The 21,174-nt window shown below is 30.5% G+C and overlaps 1 protein-coding gene across 1 annotated transcript; it reads left to right on the top strand.

Moving 5' to 3' along the window:
* Positions 1-6,569: 6,569 nt before the first annotated feature.
* On the top strand, positions 6,570-21,039 carry LOC145306619 (C-type lectin-like). The gene is made up of 10 exons (XM_080148848.1): positions 6,570-6,650; positions 9,052-9,093; positions 12,062-12,187; positions 12,558-12,656; positions 13,115-13,179; positions 14,591-14,741; positions 15,372-15,548; positions 17,632-17,676; positions 17,922-18,011; positions 20,859-21,039. The coding sequence occupies exons 1-10, from the start codon at positions 6,599-6,601 to the stop codon at positions 20,864-20,866; spliced, it is 855 nt and encodes a 284-aa protein (XP_080004974.1). The 5' UTR covers positions 6,570-6,598; the 3' UTR covers positions 20,867-21,039.
* Positions 21,040-21,174: the final 135 nt, after the last annotated feature.

Raw genomic sequence — 21,174 nt, 5'->3', positions numbered from 1 at the left:
CCCGGAGTGGCCTATTTCCTAACCCTGCAGACCGATCATTAACATTTATCTAACCTAACCTATCAAAGCTAATGTGAAATACGACGAAACCCGCTACTTCGTTTTCTTTCCATGATCCAAAATGAAAATAGCAATATATATGTGTAATATACAAAGTCAATGAAAATAAGCAAATATAATCAAAATAGTATTTTTAGTAAAGAAAAGTAACTTTAATCTATTTTTAGCTAAAATTTTAATTTGAATACGTAAAAAGTTAACAAAAAGAATCTCAAAAAAGCATTTTCTGGACTTATTTGTATCTAAATCTTAATATATACAGTGTGTTTTTTTTATGAGAACTTTTTTTGGAAGCTATTTTGCCCCACTTAAAGTTATCAGAATTTCTTCGTTTTTTAAGGCAATTAATAGAACAACAAAAAAATATTTCAGTTTTCATTTAAAAAGTACAGTAAAATCTAAAATTCAAAACTTAGGTGTCAACATCTAAAAATGGTTTTAGCGCATTTTTCTTATGCCTAAATCTTCTAAGAAAAAACTTAGATTTTCTGTAGTCGACTTTGGGGAGCCAGTACTCCCTCCCTAGTTGAGATATGACCTTTAAACTTTGATATGTTCTAGTACATGTCCCTAATAGTATCTGTATACATTTTTAGCTCTATATCTAAACTTTGCAAAAGGTTGAATATTTGAGCATAAGAAAAATGCGCTGAAACCATTTTTAGATGTTGACACCTAAGTTTTGAATTTTAGATTTTACTGTACTTTTTAAATGAAAACTGAAATATTTTTTTGTTGTTCTATTAATTGCCTTAAAAAACGAAGAAAATAAGCCATTAATCATTAAATTCTGATAACTATAAGTGGGGTAAAATTGCATTCAAAAAAGTTCTCATAAACACAACAAACACAAAAAAGAAAATTATATTGAAAAAAAACCTTTTTAGTGATTATTATAAAAATTCTATTTCATTAATTACTTTAGTAAAACAAACAATTTCTTTGAACTCTTTTCGTAGTGCTTCGTGTTATAGACAGCTTTCCACAGATATTAAAATTGTTAGGCCCGAGGGGCCAATCGCTCTGGTATTGATTTTATGTTTTTATTTTAATATTCGTGGGAAAATGTTTGTAATACAATGCTATACAATACATGGTTCTTCAATTTGGATGAGAACCGGTTTAAATCCGGAGGATATTAATCGGTTTCGAATCCATACTCAAAAATATCTCTGAAACTTCTTCTTTGTTAAATCAAAATTTGTTATTCTTTTGAGCTTATGATGTTATTCGTAAGTATTATATGCATTATTATTATAGAAATAAATAACATTCATGTATGTTTTACTGGTTTTATAAAAGCAAAGCTTTTCTATAATTAGGGTTGGTCCGTACGTCCGTAACGGATAGTTTTTTTTTTGTCAATTTAGGCATTATAGAATTGTCCTATCGATTTCAAAATTTGTCAGGGGGTGCGCGAATTAAAAAAAACCGTAACCACGAATAAAGAGGTGTGTAAGGGGGGGGGGGTAAATACATGCAATTTATGCCAAGGATACGTGCTTGGGTAATTGGTCTTTAATGATACATTGAATAATGAATATGGTTCTCCTTTACAATATAGCTTCTCATAGGTCCTGGGAAAGTTTATAATTATTTTGGGGGAGGGAACCACCACCCACCTATGAGAAATAAACCCTAGAAAAAAAATCCCTCTTTAAAACTTAACTTTTTTAAAAGCTAAAATTTAATAGATGTGCTTTAGTTTAGTTAAATGTGTTTGTCTAAGCTATAATTAAAAAGGAATCACTGATTTTTGTCCAAAAATAATTTGCATCTACTCTATGAACAATATGGTCCGTCAGTCTGTCTGTATTGTCAATGATTGATGTATTTTTATCATACAATTTTTTCTCTCGCACAAATTATCAATTACAAGAGCTTCGCTACTTTTGGATGTTATTGTCATCCATTTTTCATAGAAACCAGATGAACTGAAATTTAATTACAAATGTGTACGCAGTTTCCTCGGTGTTTCCTCATCCTATCTTAATATTTACTACTAGCTAAAAAACTTTAAACTTCAAAAAAAAATCAAAATTTGAAAGTATAAATTATTTATACATTATACATTCAAATTTTAATTTTTCAAATTTTGATTTTTTTTGGAAGTTTGAATCTTTTTTAGCTAGTAGTAAATATTGAGATAAAGGGTGTTAAAAAAATAACCGATCGCTCACAATTTGAACCACCATAAGTACTTCAAATCTTGGAGATAGACCCCATAATGTTTAGAGTTTTTGATGGGGCATGTAAAGACCTTTCTTAAGACACCTTAACAAGGTTTCTAACTCAATCTATGCCAATTTGACATAAAAAAGACATTCCCATCTAACTTTGAGGCATGACGGCTCTGTCTATTCCTAGTTCTTGATGATTGCCAGGTCTTTCTTTTTGATGCCAAATTGGCTAAGATTGTATTAGAAACCTTGTTAGGGTGTCTAAAGAAAGGTCTTTACATGCCCCATTAAAAACTCTAAACATTATGGGGTCTATCTACAAGATTTTAAGTACTTATGGTGGTTTAAATTGTGAGCGATTGGTTTTAAAAAAGACAAATTTGTAATAAAATATGCACTTTCGGCGTAGGGCAAATTTCTCTGCAAGGGCTAGGTCTTAAGCTCTAGGGCTCTGGAAGGGCAAGTAGATTCAAAATTCAATATTGTTTTCTCATTGTCATTGCTTGGGCATGAATTGTATTATTTTTTATTAGTTTTGGACCAAAACTGTAAGGTTTATATTGTAAAAAATGAAGCGATTGGTTTTTATTTTAACACCCTTTAGGATGAGAAGACACACATTTAACTGTGTACACATTCGGCAATAAAATTTCAGTTCATCAAGAAACCCAACTTGTAATGTAAAACTTTTCAGGGATCTAAGGGGATAAGACAATGGCAAATGAATTGATGTACATTCCCAATACCTCTTCTGTGTACACATTCGGCAATAAAATTTCAGTTTATCAAGAAACCCAACTTTTAATGTAAAACTTTTCAGGAATCTAAGGGGATAAGACGATGGCAAATCAATTGATGTACATTCCCAATGATGATACACAAAAATTACCTCTTCTGTATATTACAATTAGTGGTTGAAACGTTTGGACACTCAACTAAATGAACCAACCAATCAAAATTCAATAACACTCCACCAACAAGGTTGATAACCCAATGAATAAGAAAAACTATTGTGATAAACAGCCCAATGTCCCCTATCTCCCTGACAAATTTCGTACATAATGTATTCTGTTACTATAATAAAAATGAAGGGAAAAGTAAAGGGAAGGGGGGGGGGTGTTTTATTTCACATTTAGTATAAAAAGCTGTTTTATGTGAAATTTTATCAGTTGATAAAGAATCATGTTAACGTTAGGTGATTATAATGTAAATATATTGATTATTTATTATCAGCCTTTATTTATCAAATAATCTTTAAAAAGGGGTAGTTGCACGAAATGCATTTGAACTTAATTTAGTGAACCGCATATTTTTTCCCGGTTAATTGGTTAAACTACATTTTAATGGCATATATTTAAAAGAATTTTCTTCCACGTAGTTTTAAAATAACAAGACTTGAAAATCGTCTTTTTAAATTGCATATACCACAAAAAGACGATTTTCAAGTCTTGATATTTTAAAAACTATGTGGTAGAAAATTTAAATTATTTCAAATATATGCCATATAAATGTAGTTTAAACTGTTTTTAACCTATTTTTAAAACGTATATAAAAAATATACTATGACACCAGTAGAATCAGACTGCAGAGCCTAAATTTGAATTAAATCCCCAATAAACTTTTTTGGGGGGATTTAAATATTAATTTTTACTGTTGCCGTGATCATTTTGACCGAAGCAAAAGGTTTTTTTTTATTTGGGTAAAATTCGTAGCTTTTAGAGTGTTTTGCTTCATAAATATTGTATTCTGGTATAGAGTAAAATTAGGCCTTATGATTTTACTATAAAAATTCACTAAAAAGTTAATTCTTTATAATATATCAACGAATTAACATTAACATGTTTGTGTTCTCTCACTTATTTTAAAAACATAAAAAATGGCTGTAAAGGGTTAAATGACAACAAATGTTTATGTAATACAACAAATTTATTTTTGTCACATATACAAATGCATTATAAAATAAGATTATTCAAACTTATTTTTTAAAATAATTTTAAAAAGAATGTATCTTTTATGTGTATGGTTTTCATTCTTTTCATTTTAATTAAATAAAAATTATTTAACTACATTGGAAATAAGTCATTTTGTGAAAACACTCTTTTTTGAATTGTTAGGAATTGAAATAAAACAAGACTTCTTATTGGTTAGATTTTAGAATTATTTGTTTTATTGTAAATGTTAGATTTTTCAATGAAATTAATTGTTTTAAAAAAAAAAATATTTCCAATGAACAGAGTAATGTTTTTTTATTGTATCAATATAAAGTGAATTATATAAAAATGTTCTGTAAGCCACAATATTACCCGAAGTAAAAAAAGAGCTTTTGCTTCGGTCAAAATGATTACAGCAACACTAAAAATTAATTTTTAAATCCCCCAAAAAAAGTTTATTGGGGACTTAATTCAAATTTGGGCTCTGCAGTCTGATTCTATAGGTGTCCTAGTATTTTTTTGACCCCCCATTCAAAAATAGGTTAAAAACAGTTTAACATATTAATTAGGAAAACATATGCGGTTCACTAAATTAAGTTCAAATGCATTTCGTGCAACTACCCCTTTTAATAAGGTTAATTATCTTGTGTTAGAAAAAGTCCAAAATAATAACTTTTGTCGTTTATTATTATTTTAGGACTATTTTAAAGACTTTTTTTAATTCAAAAGAATCTAAACCTTTCAATACTATTATATTAAGTATTCATAGACACAGTGTTACGCCCTTTTTAGGGCTCATCAGAGTTAATTTTGCACGTGGCAGGGCTTGAACCGGGAACTTGAACCGGGAACCAACACTACCTATTGCACAATTAACCCATGAATATGGGTGAAGTTTAATCTAAAGACAAAAAAAACAAAACATTATTATAACCGGTTCTACCCCCTTCCTTATTCTCTTCCCCACTTTCAGTTTAGAAGGGTGACGCAAAATTCAGATCCCAGATTTCGCGATTTGAATAAAAATTATCTTTATATTATAGCGACTTAAATAATCTTGCAAGCATCGCTTTTATCTTATGAAGAAAAATCAGCGAAAAACGAGATCTGAAATTTGCGTCACCCTGCCAATATGACGCAAGACGCATGACCGCTACGACCGTGACAATATTTTAAACCCAATCTGAATATGATAAGTTAGGGGGGGGGGGGCTTGCACTTAAGTAGTAAGGTTTTGTGTTTGTCCGTTAAATACGAAACATATTTAGTTCTCCTGTTGAGAGCCTTAAATCTCGGTATAGTGTCAAGTTATTCTTTATAAGATTAAAACCAGTTTTTTTAGCTCGTGCCTTGTGCATCTATGGGCTAAAATAACTGGTTTTAATATTTGAATTGAACCTTTTATATCAGTGGAAAACTGTTTATAATCCGATGCGTGAAATAACTATTATCAAATTAAATAATCCCCGTTTGAATATTGAGCATTAAATTATTTTTCTCTTTTAACTTGCATTAGATAAATTAAGAAATCCTAAATAAATTCTTTTTAATATAAGGCAATAAGGGTTTTTGTCAAACACCTTTGGGTTGTTTTAAGCTATATAAATTTAAGCCTGTGATGGTTTTAAGCTATTTTTCATTTAACATCTCACCTCTTTGAAGACAGTGTCTTTAGTATTATGTATAATTTTTTGAGTTCTTCATTGATCTTGGGATAATTTAAGGATACTTTTCGCCGCTTATTTCCCTTTTTCAAATTGACCTAGATGCTAGGGACGCAGCAACTATTCATTTTATAGGTTGCTGAATTTCACATTTAGTAGAATTTCATATTTTTGTATCAAAGTTATTTTTAGCTCACCATTATAAAAAAAATAGTTTGTAGATAACTAAAAAAGTTTTGCTTTAAATTAATTTTGACTTATTTTTTTAATCGAATTAATTTTTGATATAATATATCATTGTCCATAGTCTTTTATGTCTGTTGTAAAAGCTCTGTGAATACATTTTTTTAAAGAAGCTTTTCTATAATTAGGGTCGATCCGTACGTCCGTTACGGATAGTTTTTTTCGTTTTTTTTTACTTTTATACATTTATCTTTTGTTTTTCAGTTCTGACATTCTACAAGTGTTAATGTTCGTTTGTCCTATAGTTTTAGAGCTTCGCTTTTGTGGATGTTGTCTTCCTTGTTTATATATAAATTTGTGTTCAGAATTATAAGAACAAGGTTGACAATCATAACCAGCGAAGTTAATATAAAAATATTATGTATTTAAGCACAGCAGTTACAAACTACTTTATTTATTCTAGACAATAATTTTAAACTTCGCGCAATTTAGAGCTTTTATGGGGGGGGGGGGTCCTAGTAATGATAACTTTATATCTGTGCCCCAAGAATTTTTTTGTTTTCAGAGTTTAGATTTCAAAATGAAGATATTAATTTTCCTATTGTTGTCAAACGTATCTTTGCAAGTCTCCGGTAAATTTTTAAATTTCAATCATTTTGACTTTACAAGGCATTTGCTGTTAAGGAAATTATAGGAATCCTAAGATACAGGGTGTTTTTTTTATGAGATTTTTTTGAAAGCAATTTTACCCCATGTATAGTTATCAGAATTTAATGATTAATGGCTTATTTTCTCCGTTTTTTAATGCAAATTATAGAACATTAAAAAAATATTTCAGTTTTTAATTAAAGTACAGTAAAATGTAAAATTCAAAACTTAGGTGTCAACATCTAAAAATGGTTTTAGCGCATTTTTCTTATGTTCAAATCTTCTACCCTTTGCAAGAAAAAAATTGGATTTTCAGTAGTCGACTTTGGGGGGCCAGTACTCCCTCCCTGATTGAGATATTACCTGCAAACTTTGATACATTCTAGTACATGTCCCCAATAGTATCTGTATTAATTTTTAGCTCTAGATCTCAACTTTGAAGCGTTTTGCAGCCATTCTTGCAAAAGGTAGAAGATTTGAACATAAGAAAAATGCGCTAAAACCATTTTTAGATGTTGACACCTAAGTTTTGAATTTTACATTTTACTGTACTTTTTTAACAAAAACTGTAATATTTTTTTTAATGTTCTATAAATTGCATTAAAAAACGGAGAAAATAAGCCATTAATCATTAAATTCTGATAACTAAGAAAAGTGGAAAAATGGCTTTTTTGTAGCTTGAAGATTTCAATAACTATTGAATCAATTGGGTTCACTTTTAATGGAAGTTTCACATGGGACCCAGCATGGTGTTAAGCTATTTAATTTGTAGATTTAAGTCTTGGGTGGGGTGATTATACCTAGGCTATTTTCTTCTGTTCAAATAGACTTCTGAGATGGTAATATGTTAGTTTTTAAAGTAAAAGCCCTCTGTTATCTTTTTAGTAGCGGAGCTACTCTATAATTCACTTGGTCCGTCCGTCCGTCAGTCCGTCAGTCAGTCCGTAACGATATGGGGGAAATGGGATTTACTCAGCTCCTATTAAAGATAGAATACTGAAATTTTTTGACAACATTCCCATCATTAAGGAGCACAATTGTCTTTAAAACATCATTGGCGGTCGGACCGCTTTTTAGCAGGTTTTAGGCTATTTTTATATTTTTCACATTTTTCTCCATATCTTCAGTGTTTATGGTCCGATTTTCAAATTTTTTTCAGTTATAGATATCAAAATCAAATTTCCCATCGTTTAAAGAAAACATCCATGAAGGCCAGACTGCCCTGCCTCTTTAGCTGGATTTAGGCTATTTTTATATTTTTCACATTTTTCTCCATATCTTCAGTGTTTATGGCCCGATTTTCAAAATTTTTTCAATTCTAAGTATTTAATTTTAATTAAATTTCCCGTCCTTTAAAGAAAACAACCATGACGGCCAGACTGCCTTTTTAGCAGGTTTTAGGCTATTTTTATATTTTTCACATTTGTCTCCATATCTTCAGTGTTTATAGTCTGATTTTCAAAATTTTTTCAGTTATAGATATCAAAATTAAATTTTCTGTTGTTTCAAGAAAACAACCATGGCGGCCAGGCTGCCTTTAATCAGGTTTTTGGCTATTTTTATATGTTTTACATATTTCTCCATATATTTTTTTTATCCAATTTTCAAACTTTTTAGGGATATCCGTATCAAAATAAATTTTCACATTGTTATGAGAATCTTTTATGTAATTTACTTTGACCATCGTCATCATACATAATAAAACAAGGTTTCGTGTTTATTTTATCCAATAAATCAATTCTTGATCTTAATAAATACCCTTTTAATCTACTTGTACGTGTTCCAATCTACGATTTTTTGTGCTTCGCTACTTATGGATGTTGTCATCCTTGTTTTTATTCCTAATAGTTGTCTCACAAAACGTGTAAACTCAGTGTATTTTCCTTCTTTTTTGACACCTTTTATCAGGGATAGATAAATTAATGTGTATCAATATTCAATAATAATGATAAACAAAATTAACCTTTCTGTAGATTAAACTTAATGTTTGGAAAGTTTGGACACTATAAGTTTGGAACTAACCAATTCAATAAGAGTACCCAAAGTTTTGCAGCCCATGGATAAGATAATCCTTATAATAAAGTAACAGGAAGACTGTTTTTCTTTGTGTTTGTATGTTTGTACCGAAGGATCTTGCTAACCGCTGAACTGATAGGGTTCTCCTTTACAAGGTAGCATCTAACAGGTCCTAAAAGAAGTTGCAAAAGAAATATTTAAATATTCTCGCTTTTTCGTAACATAGACAAATTATTTCTCAATTAGATATTTGAAATAAAAAAAAAAACATTTAAAGTGTCACTAGCGGCCTAGCCGCTATATTAAGATAATTGCAAACATGACAATTAATTGGAGTTTAAATCCTTAAATTTCATATCATTTGTTTAGGAATACCATGCCTTGCAGATTGGTCTCATTATCTTCCAACAGGTAAAGTTATACTAAGATCATAAATGTTACTATTTTGATCTGGATTAAAATAATCCTTATATTAAATTAAAAGGATGTCTGTGTGTTTGTTGTATGTTTGTACCAAAGGATCTCGTTAACTGCTGTACCGAAATGGTTCTCCTTTACGGGGTAGCTTCTCATGGGTCCTAGGAAGGGTTATAGCTATTTTGGAGAAGGGTACCACCACCATCTAAGAGAAATCGCCCCTAGTAAAATTACCACCCCCCCCCCCCTCCCAAAAAAAAAATATAACTAAAACTGAAAATGTGGGAAGGATTGTGACCCAACACTTTTTTTTAAACTTTTTCTTTAAAAAAAAATGGATTATCAAATTCAAATCCCCCCCTCCCCATTAAGTGCCCTTAGAGGCCTCTAGGGACATAGCCAATAGTATGGAGACATACATAGAGACATATTCTTGCTCAACTAACATAAATTCAGTGAAGGTTTAATCTAGCCCTACTATTGGGTAGAAACTGTACATAATTTGATAAAAAAGACCTTATTTTTTGATTTCTTAGAAATAAAATTCAACTACAAATGGTCGAATTTCTTAATTAAAACTCAAAAATCATTTAGTTTAAAAGTTTTGTTGAGTTTGGTGACATTACTCTTTATTTTTTTGAGAGATTTTTATATATTTTAAGAATTAAGAATAATTTGAAAACTTATAAACTTTAATAAACAAGGATGACAACATCCATAAAAGCGAAGCACTGAAACGGTAGGACAAACGGACATTTACACTTGTATAGTATCTGAACTGAAAAATCGGAACATAAATGTATAAATGTCGAATCAAAATTGTAGGTAAATTTGTTGAAAAACTGCTTAAAAACAGGATGTTTATGGACATACTTACATTTTTGGACTTAATTATAGAGTTGCTTCGCTTATAATATTGTTCTTTGTTGTCCCAGGAATCAATATACCAAAAATCAGATCAAACGGATAATTAAAACACTTGAAAATTTGTAGTTAAAAAAGTAGAAAAATCAACATGTTTAAAATGGACGTACGGACATTCTAGTAATGATTATAGAGTTGCTACGCTTTCTAAATCGTACCCAACTACTACAGGAATCATCATGCAAAGTTTGAAATCGATAGGACAATTCTAACATGCCTAAATTAACGAATAAAAGCTATCTATCTCGGACGGACGTATGGACGGACCCTAATTATAGAAAAGCTTCGCTTTTAAAAACGATTTTATCCCCCTTCCATTACTCATTAGTGCAATTTTAATTATAATTTTTTTATGATTCATTTTTGTTTCTTTTTAAAAACGAATGGCTTTGGTCCATGTATTAAGAGGATTTGCTAGGTGAACCTTTAAAATTTAAGATTGACATATGATAATTTTGTATTTTATTTTCCTTCGTCGGTTAATTTACTTTAAGTTGGTGCACTAATATCCTCTTAATAAAAACAAAATCCTCTAGTCCAATATAAACCCTTCCTAAAAATTAAGCATGAATTGTTCTATTGGTAAACGAGATTTTAAAGTACATATGCATGCCCATATTTCAATTTTTAAAAGCGTAGATTTTCTGTAATTAGGGTAGGTCCGTACGTCTGTCCGAGATAGATAGCTTTTATTCGTTAATTTAGGCATGTTAGAATTGTCCTATCAATTTCAAACTTTGCATGATGATTCCTGTAGTAGTTAGGTACGATTTAGAAAGCGTAGCAACTCTATAATCATTACCATAATGTCCGTATGTCCATTTTAAACATGTTGATTTTTCTACTTTTTTAACAACAAATTTTGGATCTACTGCAGTTCACGGTAAAATATTGCTGGTAACGAATATTGCTAAAAAATTCTGAATTTTAAAGGCTGCTAGCTGCCAAACGGCTGAACGTACAGATCATGCCCGCACATAGTTTTAAGCGGCATAAAAAGGCCTACAAATAATCTGGAATAGCCATAAATCAATAATGCATAAATATCTTGTAGTGCATAGAAATGCGCAAAAAAGACCTATTTTACGCGGTTTTCTTCAGTGAAGCTTTCCCTGTGCATCATTGGATCTTGGCTATTAGAGATTATTTGTCGGCCTCCTTATGCCGCTTAAAATGGTGTGCGGGTATGATCTGTACATTCAGCCGTTTGGCAGCTAGCAGCCTTTAAAATTCATAAATTTTTAGTAATATTCGTTACCAGCAATATTTTACAGTGAACTGCAGTAGATCCCAAATTTTTATGAGATCTAATTATCCGATTGATCTGATTTTTGGTATATTGATTCCTGGGACAACAAAGAACAATATTATAAGCGAAGCAACTCTATAATCAAGTCCTAAAAATGTAAGTATGTCCATAAACATTATCCTGTATCAAGCAGTTTTTCAACAAATTTACTTACAATTTTGTTTCAACTCTTATACTTTTATATTCTGATTATTCAGTTTAGACACTATACAAGTGTTAATGTCCGTTTGTCCTAACGTTTCAGTGCTTCGCTTTTATGGATGTTGTCATCCTTGTTTTTAAATATCTCCTCTTAATTAAGGAATCTGGTTAGAGTATAACAGTAACATATGATGTTCAGTTTAAAAGGAACAAATATTTGGTATCTTTTATTTAAAGATAATGTTGAAATCTTAATTTTCTCTATAAGTTTACATGATAAGTTTCAATCATTGTTAAATTAGGATTTAATGAAATTTTGTATACTTAAAATATTACAAAAAAAATATATTTTACATTATAATTGAATTTTATAATTTCTATAACCTTCCAAAATGCTACCTCACCTTTTTCTTTTGCCCGATAGCAAAAATAAGATATTAGCTGATTTTAATAAGATTTTAACTGACAATTTTATTAATTAGGAAACCATCCTTTTTTTTGACAAATATCTTTATTATACATAGCACATATAGATTTAATAATTATTAAAATTTAAAATTCTTATTATATTTTTATTATCTTATTTAGGTTCCTGCTTCAAGATTTTAAATGAAGAATTAGATTGGGAAGATGCTAAAGACGCATGTGCCTCTGAAGCCAGGGGTTCAAGCCTTGCCAAAATAATCGACGCAGAAGAAAACAATTTTGTTGTAGGTTAGTTTTTAAATATTAAAAGTAGTGAAGTTTAAAAATATATAGGAAAAATTCTTAAAGAATTTAACTGGGAAAAACTGCAGAAAACATAATTGCTATGACTATAGAGGTCCAAGGGTTTGGTTTAAGGGGTGTTATTCCATCAATTACTTTGAAAACCCTCAAAATCTAAAAAAAATTATAGTAGAATAATTCCCTCGAACCTTTGATACCTTTCAATTTTAGTCACATGATTGTACATTTTTATTTTCGTAGAGAACTGGACATAATACAATACTAAACATAATTTTTCCATATGGCTGAAAAACTAGCTCAAATCTACTGGATATTAATCGGTTTCAAAGCGATACAGAAAATAGATTATATTTAGAACTCCTGAAAGAAGTTGACGATGAGGATAGGGGATTTTGGATAGGTCTTAATGACATAGAGACCGAGGGATCCTTTGTTTGGCTTGATGGCTCTGCAGGTAAATTTACCAATTAATATACATAAATATATTTTTACTGAGTTGGTTTTATTAGAGGTTTTAACTCCTGCTTACCAAAAATATTTCTTTGTATAACTAATATTGGGAGCTTATTATAGTAAATAAATATTTTTTCAAATTTAAATACTTGATTAAACATTTAAATATTTGACATTAAAGGCTAGAAGGACATTTTCTTCCAAAAATGTTTATTTTTATGTAAATTCTATTATAATAATGGGTCTTATTGTTCTGGTCAATGAGAGTTTAATATAGATTGTTGGAGCAATATGAGTTTTAAACTCGAGCTCATTTTTAGATGTTTATTTCCTATATAGATCTGACATAATCTTCAAGCAATAAAGCAAGAAGTTTTGTAAATGTTGAAAATTCGAAGTTCTTGTGTAACAAAAGTTGTTGCAATTTCGAAATATAGGTATTAATATTTATCTTTTCAGTTACATTTGCATTTTGGGGCACGGGTGAACCAAATAATGCCGGGGGAAATGAAAACTGTGTCCACGTAAGACTTTTTTTTTAGCTGCATTGATAGATATTAAACGTAGATTATTAAATTAGATAATGACAACAACCATAAAAGTGTAGCTTTGAAACGATAGGACAAACTAATATTAACACTTGTAGAGTGTCAGAACTGAATAATCAGAATATACATAAATGTAAAGAGTCAAAAAACATTTTATAATTAAAGGACGCCTGCAAGAAATACCACACTTGAACTGCTGAAAGACTGCCACAAGTAGACCCAATACCCAAAATTTAAAGCCTTCAGCATCAATAACAAAAAAGTTCTAGGCATTTCAAAATAGCATTTTATGTACAATGAATATTTGAAAAGTTTCCAATGCTCATAAAAGAAAAAAACAATATTAAATTACGTCGCCTAGACACACAAAATTATAACCCTATCTTTGTCAGAAACTTAGATTGCCGGTAACTGATTACATTTTTATAATGAAAACACCACATTTCATAGTCAAAATCTAAGAAAACTATTCGATTTAAATTGCATTTGTAAACGAAAATCATAGCAGAAACAAAGGGGTAAACTAATACAAGCTCAGCTGTGATTGGTTGCTTAGCTGATTCAGCCTTCTGATTGGCTACAGTACACTCGGTACAATGCAAGTTAAAGTTATTTTTTTTAATGATTTTGACTATAAAAATGGGTATTTTTATTGTAAAAATATAATTAGTTACTGGGAATCTAAATTTATGACAAAAATAAGCCTATAATTTTGTTTCTAGGCCACGTAGTTTAATTTCAAAATTTCTAACATTAGCATTAAAATTCTTTCAAATTTTCATTGTACATAAAATGTCATTTTAAAATGCCTAGAACTTTTTTGTTACAGAAGCTGAAGGCTTTAGATTTGGGGTATTGGATCTACATGTTGCAGTCTTTCAGCAGTTAAAGCGTGGCATTTATTGCAGGCTTCCTTTAAGGATAAACAAGGATAATTCTAATACATTTAAAATTGTTGTTAAAAACGCTTTCTAAATCGTACCTAACTACTACCATGCAAATTTTTAAATCAATAGGACAATTTTAACATGCTTAACAAGAAAAGCTATATGTTCCAGACGGACAGACGGTTTAACCCTAATTATAGAAAATCTTAGCTTTCAAAAAGTAGTTAAAAGTTTCAATATTTAACAAAGAGGTAGTTGCACGAAATGCATTTAAAGTTTAATTAAGTGAACTGCATAATTTTTCCTGTTCAATGGTTTTAAACTAAGTTTATAGAGCATATTAATTGAAAGCATTTAAATTTTCTACCATGTAGTTTTAAAAACATCAGGACTTTAAAATCGTATTTTTGTGATATTTGCAATTTATATAGCTAGTTATTTTAACATAAACAACATGACTACTAATTTAGTGATGTATAATTGTTTGTTATTTTTTGTAGTACAGAATTAATACAAACTATCAATGGAATGATAGGCCTTGTGTGAATTCGATTTCAGCTGTATGTAAGATGCCAGGTGTTTATCCTGGCCCTCGTGGTCCTACCGGTCCTCCTGGCGATGATGGACCTGCTGGAAATCCTGGTATGAAAGGTAAATAATAAATATGCATAATTTTACCCAGATTGTACATCTGACTACGTTTTTCGTAAAAAATTAAAGATAATTTTGTTTGCTGAAATCTCTAGACAGCAACGTAATTTTTCGACTGTATAATTTTTAGAAAGTCAACTAATTATAACTAACTTATTTTTTTTTGCCACCTGCTTTACAGTATACAAGTGAGAAAAAAAAATTATACGAATAAGTTACCTAATTGTGCCTTATTGTAATAGGAATTGATACACCAAAGATCAGATCAATCTGATTATTATATATCGCATAAAAAAAAATGTTAAAGCCTTCATTAACGAAAAAAGCTATCAGTGATGTACGTACTGACCCCAATTATAGAAAAGCTTTGCTTTTAAAGATTATGCCTTTGCGTACCAAGATCTAAGAAATGTTTCAGCCAATGAGAAGTCTTAAATGTACTTTTAGTATTCTTTTATCAAAATTATCCATGTGACGTCATAAAAATAAGGGATTATCTATCTCTTTTGTTATGGGTTTTCTTTACTATTTCTCCTCTCATCCCGTCATGTTTATGACGTTACATGGTTGATTTTTTGTGACTTTTTGTAAAGCCCCGACAGTATGTCTGTAGGTTATCTCTATTGTAAGGAATGAAAGGCGTAGCTGGTGATCAAGATGGTCAAGATGGACAGAAAGGAGAAAAGGGCAACCCGGGAATGGAAGGAATAAACGGGGTACCCGGAAACGATGGCGCTAGCCGCCCTGGTCCACCAGGACCTGCTAGTCCACCAGGACAACCAGGACCTGGACCTACTGGATATCCAGGTATAAAAAGGAGATACATTTCAAAACTTTTAGCCTAAAACTCTTTAATTATGGTATGTTGGAATAATAGACTATTCACCCCATGCTACAATTGAATCAAGACAAAAGTAAGTGCCGAGCTCTGGGACCTATGTATGGTGAAATTAGACATAAAACCATGATGGTTCCAGGTAAAACCAAAATATTTCAGCAGGGTCTTTTTGAGAAAATTAGATTTGAAAATTTAATATACTGGATATCCAGGTATAAAAAGGAGATACATTTCAAAACTTTTAGCCTAAAACTCTTTAATTATGGTATGTTGGAATAATAGACTATTCACCCCATGCTACAATTGAATCAAGACAAAAGTAAGTGCCGAGCTCTGGGACCTATGTATGGTGAAATTAGACATAAAACCATGATGGTTCCAGGTAAAACCAAAATATTTCAGCAGGGTCTTTTTGAGAAAATTAGATTTGAAAATTTTAAGTTCAATTTTCACCCCCCAGGAGTTGCCGCATAATCATGACAAGAAAAGCAAAAGTTATATATTTAAAAGTTTGAACAACTTTGCTTTTATAAATTTCTTCATAAAACCACTCCTGAAGGGAGTTAATAAATGGCCTTTTTAGTAGCGAAGCTACTCTATAATTCGAAATGTCCGTCCGTCTGTCCGTCCGTCTGAGACAAAGTGGGGGAAACGTGATTTTCTCGGCTCCTATAAAAGATAGACAGCTGAAATTTTTAGTTTCTTATAACATATGCCCATCTAATCTATACATTGTTTTGTCCAACCGTCTGTCATTTGGGGTGCTAGATCGATTCCTACATTTCATGTTTTTCTGATTTTCTCAACTACTTTTTAAGATAATGGGCTGAAATTTTTAGGGATTGCTTAAATTTACATTTTATATATTTTCCTTAAGTTTTATTACGATTTTTTTTATTATTAGGGGTGCTAGATCGATTCCTAGATTTTTAGGTTTTCTATTGTTTTCTCAATTCCTATCTAAAATTTACGGCTTAAATTATCAGGGATTGAATATGCTAATAGTCTACATATTTCCATCAAGTTTCATTAAGATTTGTTTATATATTGTGGTGCTAGTTCGATTCCAAGATTTTTAATTTTTCGTGATTAAAAGGTTGCGTGATTTTGAAGTTTTCGTCATTTCCCTATTTCATCAAATATATAGGATGACACTGGTATATGGTAAATATATTCATAATATACATTCATAATTTCTGAGCTTTGCTACTTATGGATGCTGTCATCCTTGTTTATCAGTTGCTTTGCTAAGGTCCGGGAAATTCGGCCTTAAATAAATCATATATAAAGAGGTTTTATAAAAGACTTCATGAAAGCAAAGTTGTTCAAAATTTTAAATAATCTTTGCTTTACTTGTCATGATTATGCGGCAACTCCTAGGGTGAAAATTGAACTTGAAATTTTCAAATCTAATTTTCTCAAAAAGATCCTGCTGAAATATTTTGTTTTTACCTGGAATAATCATGGTTTTATGTCTAATTTCACCATACATAGGTTCCAGAGCTCGGCACTTACTTTTGTCTTGATTCAATTGTAGCCTGTCGTGTATTATAATATGACGTTTCCGATTTTGCTAAAAGTTTTATAATTCATTTGTTATCTATAGGAAAACTATTTCTATCTTGCTAACCGACAAACCAATATGGTTCTTCTTTACAATGTAGATTGTTATAGGTGTTGAAGGTTTTTAGCAATTTTGTGGGAAATTGCCTCTCCCAAAAAACTAAAATTAAAATGGGGAAAGCAACTATAAAAATAGTAATAAAGGTTTGTCTGTATCAATGGATTTAGAATACACAGGGGATCTTGTGAGTGTTTCTTGCATACCCGGATTAAATGTTTCTCCCAGCTGGCTAAACATAAGGTTACCCCTCTACTATTTTCCTTCGCCTGACCATGAAAGAACGTACTGGACATCATCTTTGGACTATAATAGCAGTTAATATAAACGAAGAAAATTCTGTCTAATAATAATAAATCTTATCTTTGTCATTTTTATTTGGATTTAATAAAGAAAAAAGTATTCTCTTCCTGATTGTTAATTGTATCCAGGTGTTGATGGTACTGGCGGCAAGGATGGACCTTATGGTGCTCAGGGTAAGCAATTATTAAACTTAATTAAACCTATTCCAGGGGGTAGGTGGCGTTGTACGCCCCCCTCTCTCTAAATTTTCTGGCCTCTCCCCCCGCCCTCCTTTTCTTTTTGGGTTATAGGGTTAATTTTGTAAATAGGAATTACATTTTATTTTTTCTAATGTACTTTTATATAATTTTGTGTTTGTTTATCCTACCTTTTTTTTATGAACGTTTTACTCCTTGTTTATTTTTCCATGTTTGTATAGGATCTCAAGGCCCCCCCGGATCTTGTGGACCCCCAGGACCTCCTGGCCCTCCAGGACCAGCTTCTCCCTGTCCCCCTTGCAACTGCGGCGGTAAGAATATGAAGCTTCTTTTAGCGCCTATGAATAATGACGTCACACAGTACAAATTACCTATGTTAGGCCAGTATACATTTTAATTGACCTATGGTAAATGTTTACTGGCCTATCAATGGTCATGCTGTTGTTTGACGTCATTTTTTATAGGCACTATATTCTGCTTCAAAGAATATGGATATAGCACATGTGAATATAAAGTGTTTTTAAATACCAGCTGGCTAATATAATAATACCCTCAACCCCTCCTCTAACCACTTAGGAGAGAAATTGGCCAATATCTATATTAGCAACCTAAAACTAACGACAAAAATTCTTCTTTAATAATTTTCACGTATATATATATCCTTTAGTAAGAACTTTACTTTTAGTCAGAAATGTGATTTAGACAAACAATTCTATGTAAAAATTTCGCAACAATCCTAGCCCCTTATTTCTCCCCCTTCTTACCCACTGCCCTCCAGCTACATCAAAAATTAAGTTTTACCCAACCAAAATATTTTATTTTCGGCAATTTCAAATGTAATTAACGGGCTGAATCAAAGCCCCTGACTTTCAATAAAGATTGATATTTAATGATTTCTCGTCTTTTGTATTTAGTGACTGTCTGCCAAAAACTTTAATGGCTATTTGCCAAGTAATAGGTTGTATGTGAGCGTTTCTAGATGGAGGGGACTATGCACGAACGAGAGCAAGAGATTCTAAGCACCTTTTAGCAGTGATTCTAAATATGTTTTTGTGAATATACTAGGGGTATCCTTATAATAAAGTAAAAGGATGTTTGTTTGTGTGTTTGTTTGTACCAAATGATCTCGGTAACCGCTGAACCGATCTGGTTCTCCTTAACAGGGTAGCTTCTCATAGGCACCGGAAAGGTTTATAACTATTTTGGAGGAGGGTACCACAACCCTCACTTGAGAAATCTCCCCTAGAATAAAATTCCCCACTCCAAAAAAAATTTTATTTTGAATTTTTCTTAACTAAAATTCAAATGGAAGGGGGGCACCCCCAACCCCCCGCAAAAAAAAATTCTTCCTAAAAAAAAGAATTTTTTACTTTTTCTGTTAGAATCTAAAATAATAAATTGGGTTATTAAATTCGATATTACCCTCAAGTACCCCTAGAGGCCTCTAGGGGCGTAGCCGCCAGTGTTGGATATAGTTATACCAATTAAAAGAATTAAGTTTCCCTATGGTTTTCAATGAATTATATTTTCTAATGTTAAGTATTTTTTGATGAAATATAAATAAATGTTTTGTTGAGTTCAAAAGTTTAAAAAAAATAACACTCTAACACTTTATCAAATGCTGTAAAGTACACTAATAAAACTGTTTACAAGATTAAAAGTTACAATCCTTTTCTCTATAGTCAAAAATGCCTATCAATTGGAAGTTTTTTCTTATAAAACCATGGTAAAACTTATTTTTTTTTTAAATTGATATAAAAATATTAGGCTTAACCAAAAGAACATTTTGTATTATTGATGAAAGGTGTTTTAGAATCAGTTGCTCTCATTTGTGCATACTCATCTTATCCATCTTCTTTCAATTTTAAATCTTTCTTTAATCTGAATTTATTATATCATAGTATTTAAATTGTTTTTAACCTATTTTTGAATGGGGGGTCAAAAATATACTAGGACACCTATAGAATCAGACTGCAGAGCCCAAATTTGAATTAAGTCCCCAATAAACTTTTTTTGGGGGATTTAAAAATTAAATTTTAGTGTTGCTGTAATCATTTTGACCGAAGCAAAAGTTTTTTTTTTACTTCGGGTAATATTGTGGCTTACAGAACATTTTTATATAATTCACTTTATATTGATACAATAAAAAAACATTACTCTGTTCATTGGAAATATTTTTTTTTCCAAAACAATTAATTTCATTGAAAAATCTAACATTTACAATAAAACAAATAATTCTGAAATCTAACCAATAAGAAGTCTTGTTTTATATAATTCTTTACAATTCAAAAAAAGAGTGTTTTCACAAAGTGACGTATTTCCAATGTAGTTAAATATTTTTTATTTAATTAAAATGAAAAGAATGAAAACCATACACATAAAAGATACATACTTTTTAAAATTATTTTAAAAGATAAGTTTGAATAATCTTATTTTATAACACATTTGTATATGTGACAAAAATAAATTTGTTGTATTGCATAAACATTTGTTGTCATTTAACCCTTTACAGACATTTTTTATGTTTTTAAAATAAGTGAGAGAACACAAACATGTTAATGTTAATTCGTTGATATATTATAAAGAATTAACTTTTTAGTGAATTTTTATAGTAAAATCATAAGGCCTAATTTTTCTCTATACCAGAATACAATATTTATGAAGCAAAACACTCTAAAAGCTACGAATTTTACCCAAATAAAAAAAAGACCTTTTGCTTCGGTCAAAATGATCACGGCAACAGTAAAAATTAATATTTAAATCCCCCAAAAAAAGTTTATTGGGGACTTAATTCAAATTTAGGCTCTGCAGTCTCATTCTACTGGTGTCATAGTATATTTTTTATGTACGTTATAAAAATAGGTTAAAAACAGTTTAAGACAACTTTCCGTGGATATAAAAACGATAAAAAAGGTTAAAACCAATATTACACAAATTGTATTAAATCTATGATTGTTATTTTAATATTTGTAGAAAATGGCTTGGAACCTATTTAAATCCAGCGGATATTATTTGTTTCGAAGCCATACTGAAAAATAAATTTAGACCTTCAATGATGGGTTTATTTTGTAGTACACATAAGCACAATAATAAACTTATTTTTAAAATTCCAATGCATAAGTTTTTTATATAAAGACTAATCTCTTCTTTTTTTTCAGGTTATTAGTAAAACAGTTTTAGTCGCATCAAATCCAGTCAGTTTTAGTTTTATTGGGCAAGCATTTTAAAATTTTACGTTTGTTTGTAATCTTGTTATTTATATGTAGTGTTTGATTTATTTTATATTATTTATATATATTATAATATTGTAAATCTTAATAAATATTAAACGGAACAAAATTCTATTTTTTTGTCTTTTATATGTCCATTCGAAAGGGATAGTTGCACGAGGTGCATTTGGAAAGTTGTTTGTAAGCAGTTCACTAAATTCAAGTTTAACTGCACTTCGTGCAACCACCCCTTAAAGTAATGTAA

Source organism: Acartia tonsa, chromosome 14, assembly GCF_053477335.1.
Source record: "Acartia tonsa isolate MP-2025a chromosome 14, ASM5347733v1, whole genome shotgun sequence".
NCBI classification, from domain to species: domain Eukaryota; kingdom Metazoa; phylum Arthropoda; class Copepoda; order Calanoida; family Acartiidae; genus Acartia; species Acartia tonsa.
This window is presented reverse-complemented; position numbering and strand designations above follow the sequence as displayed.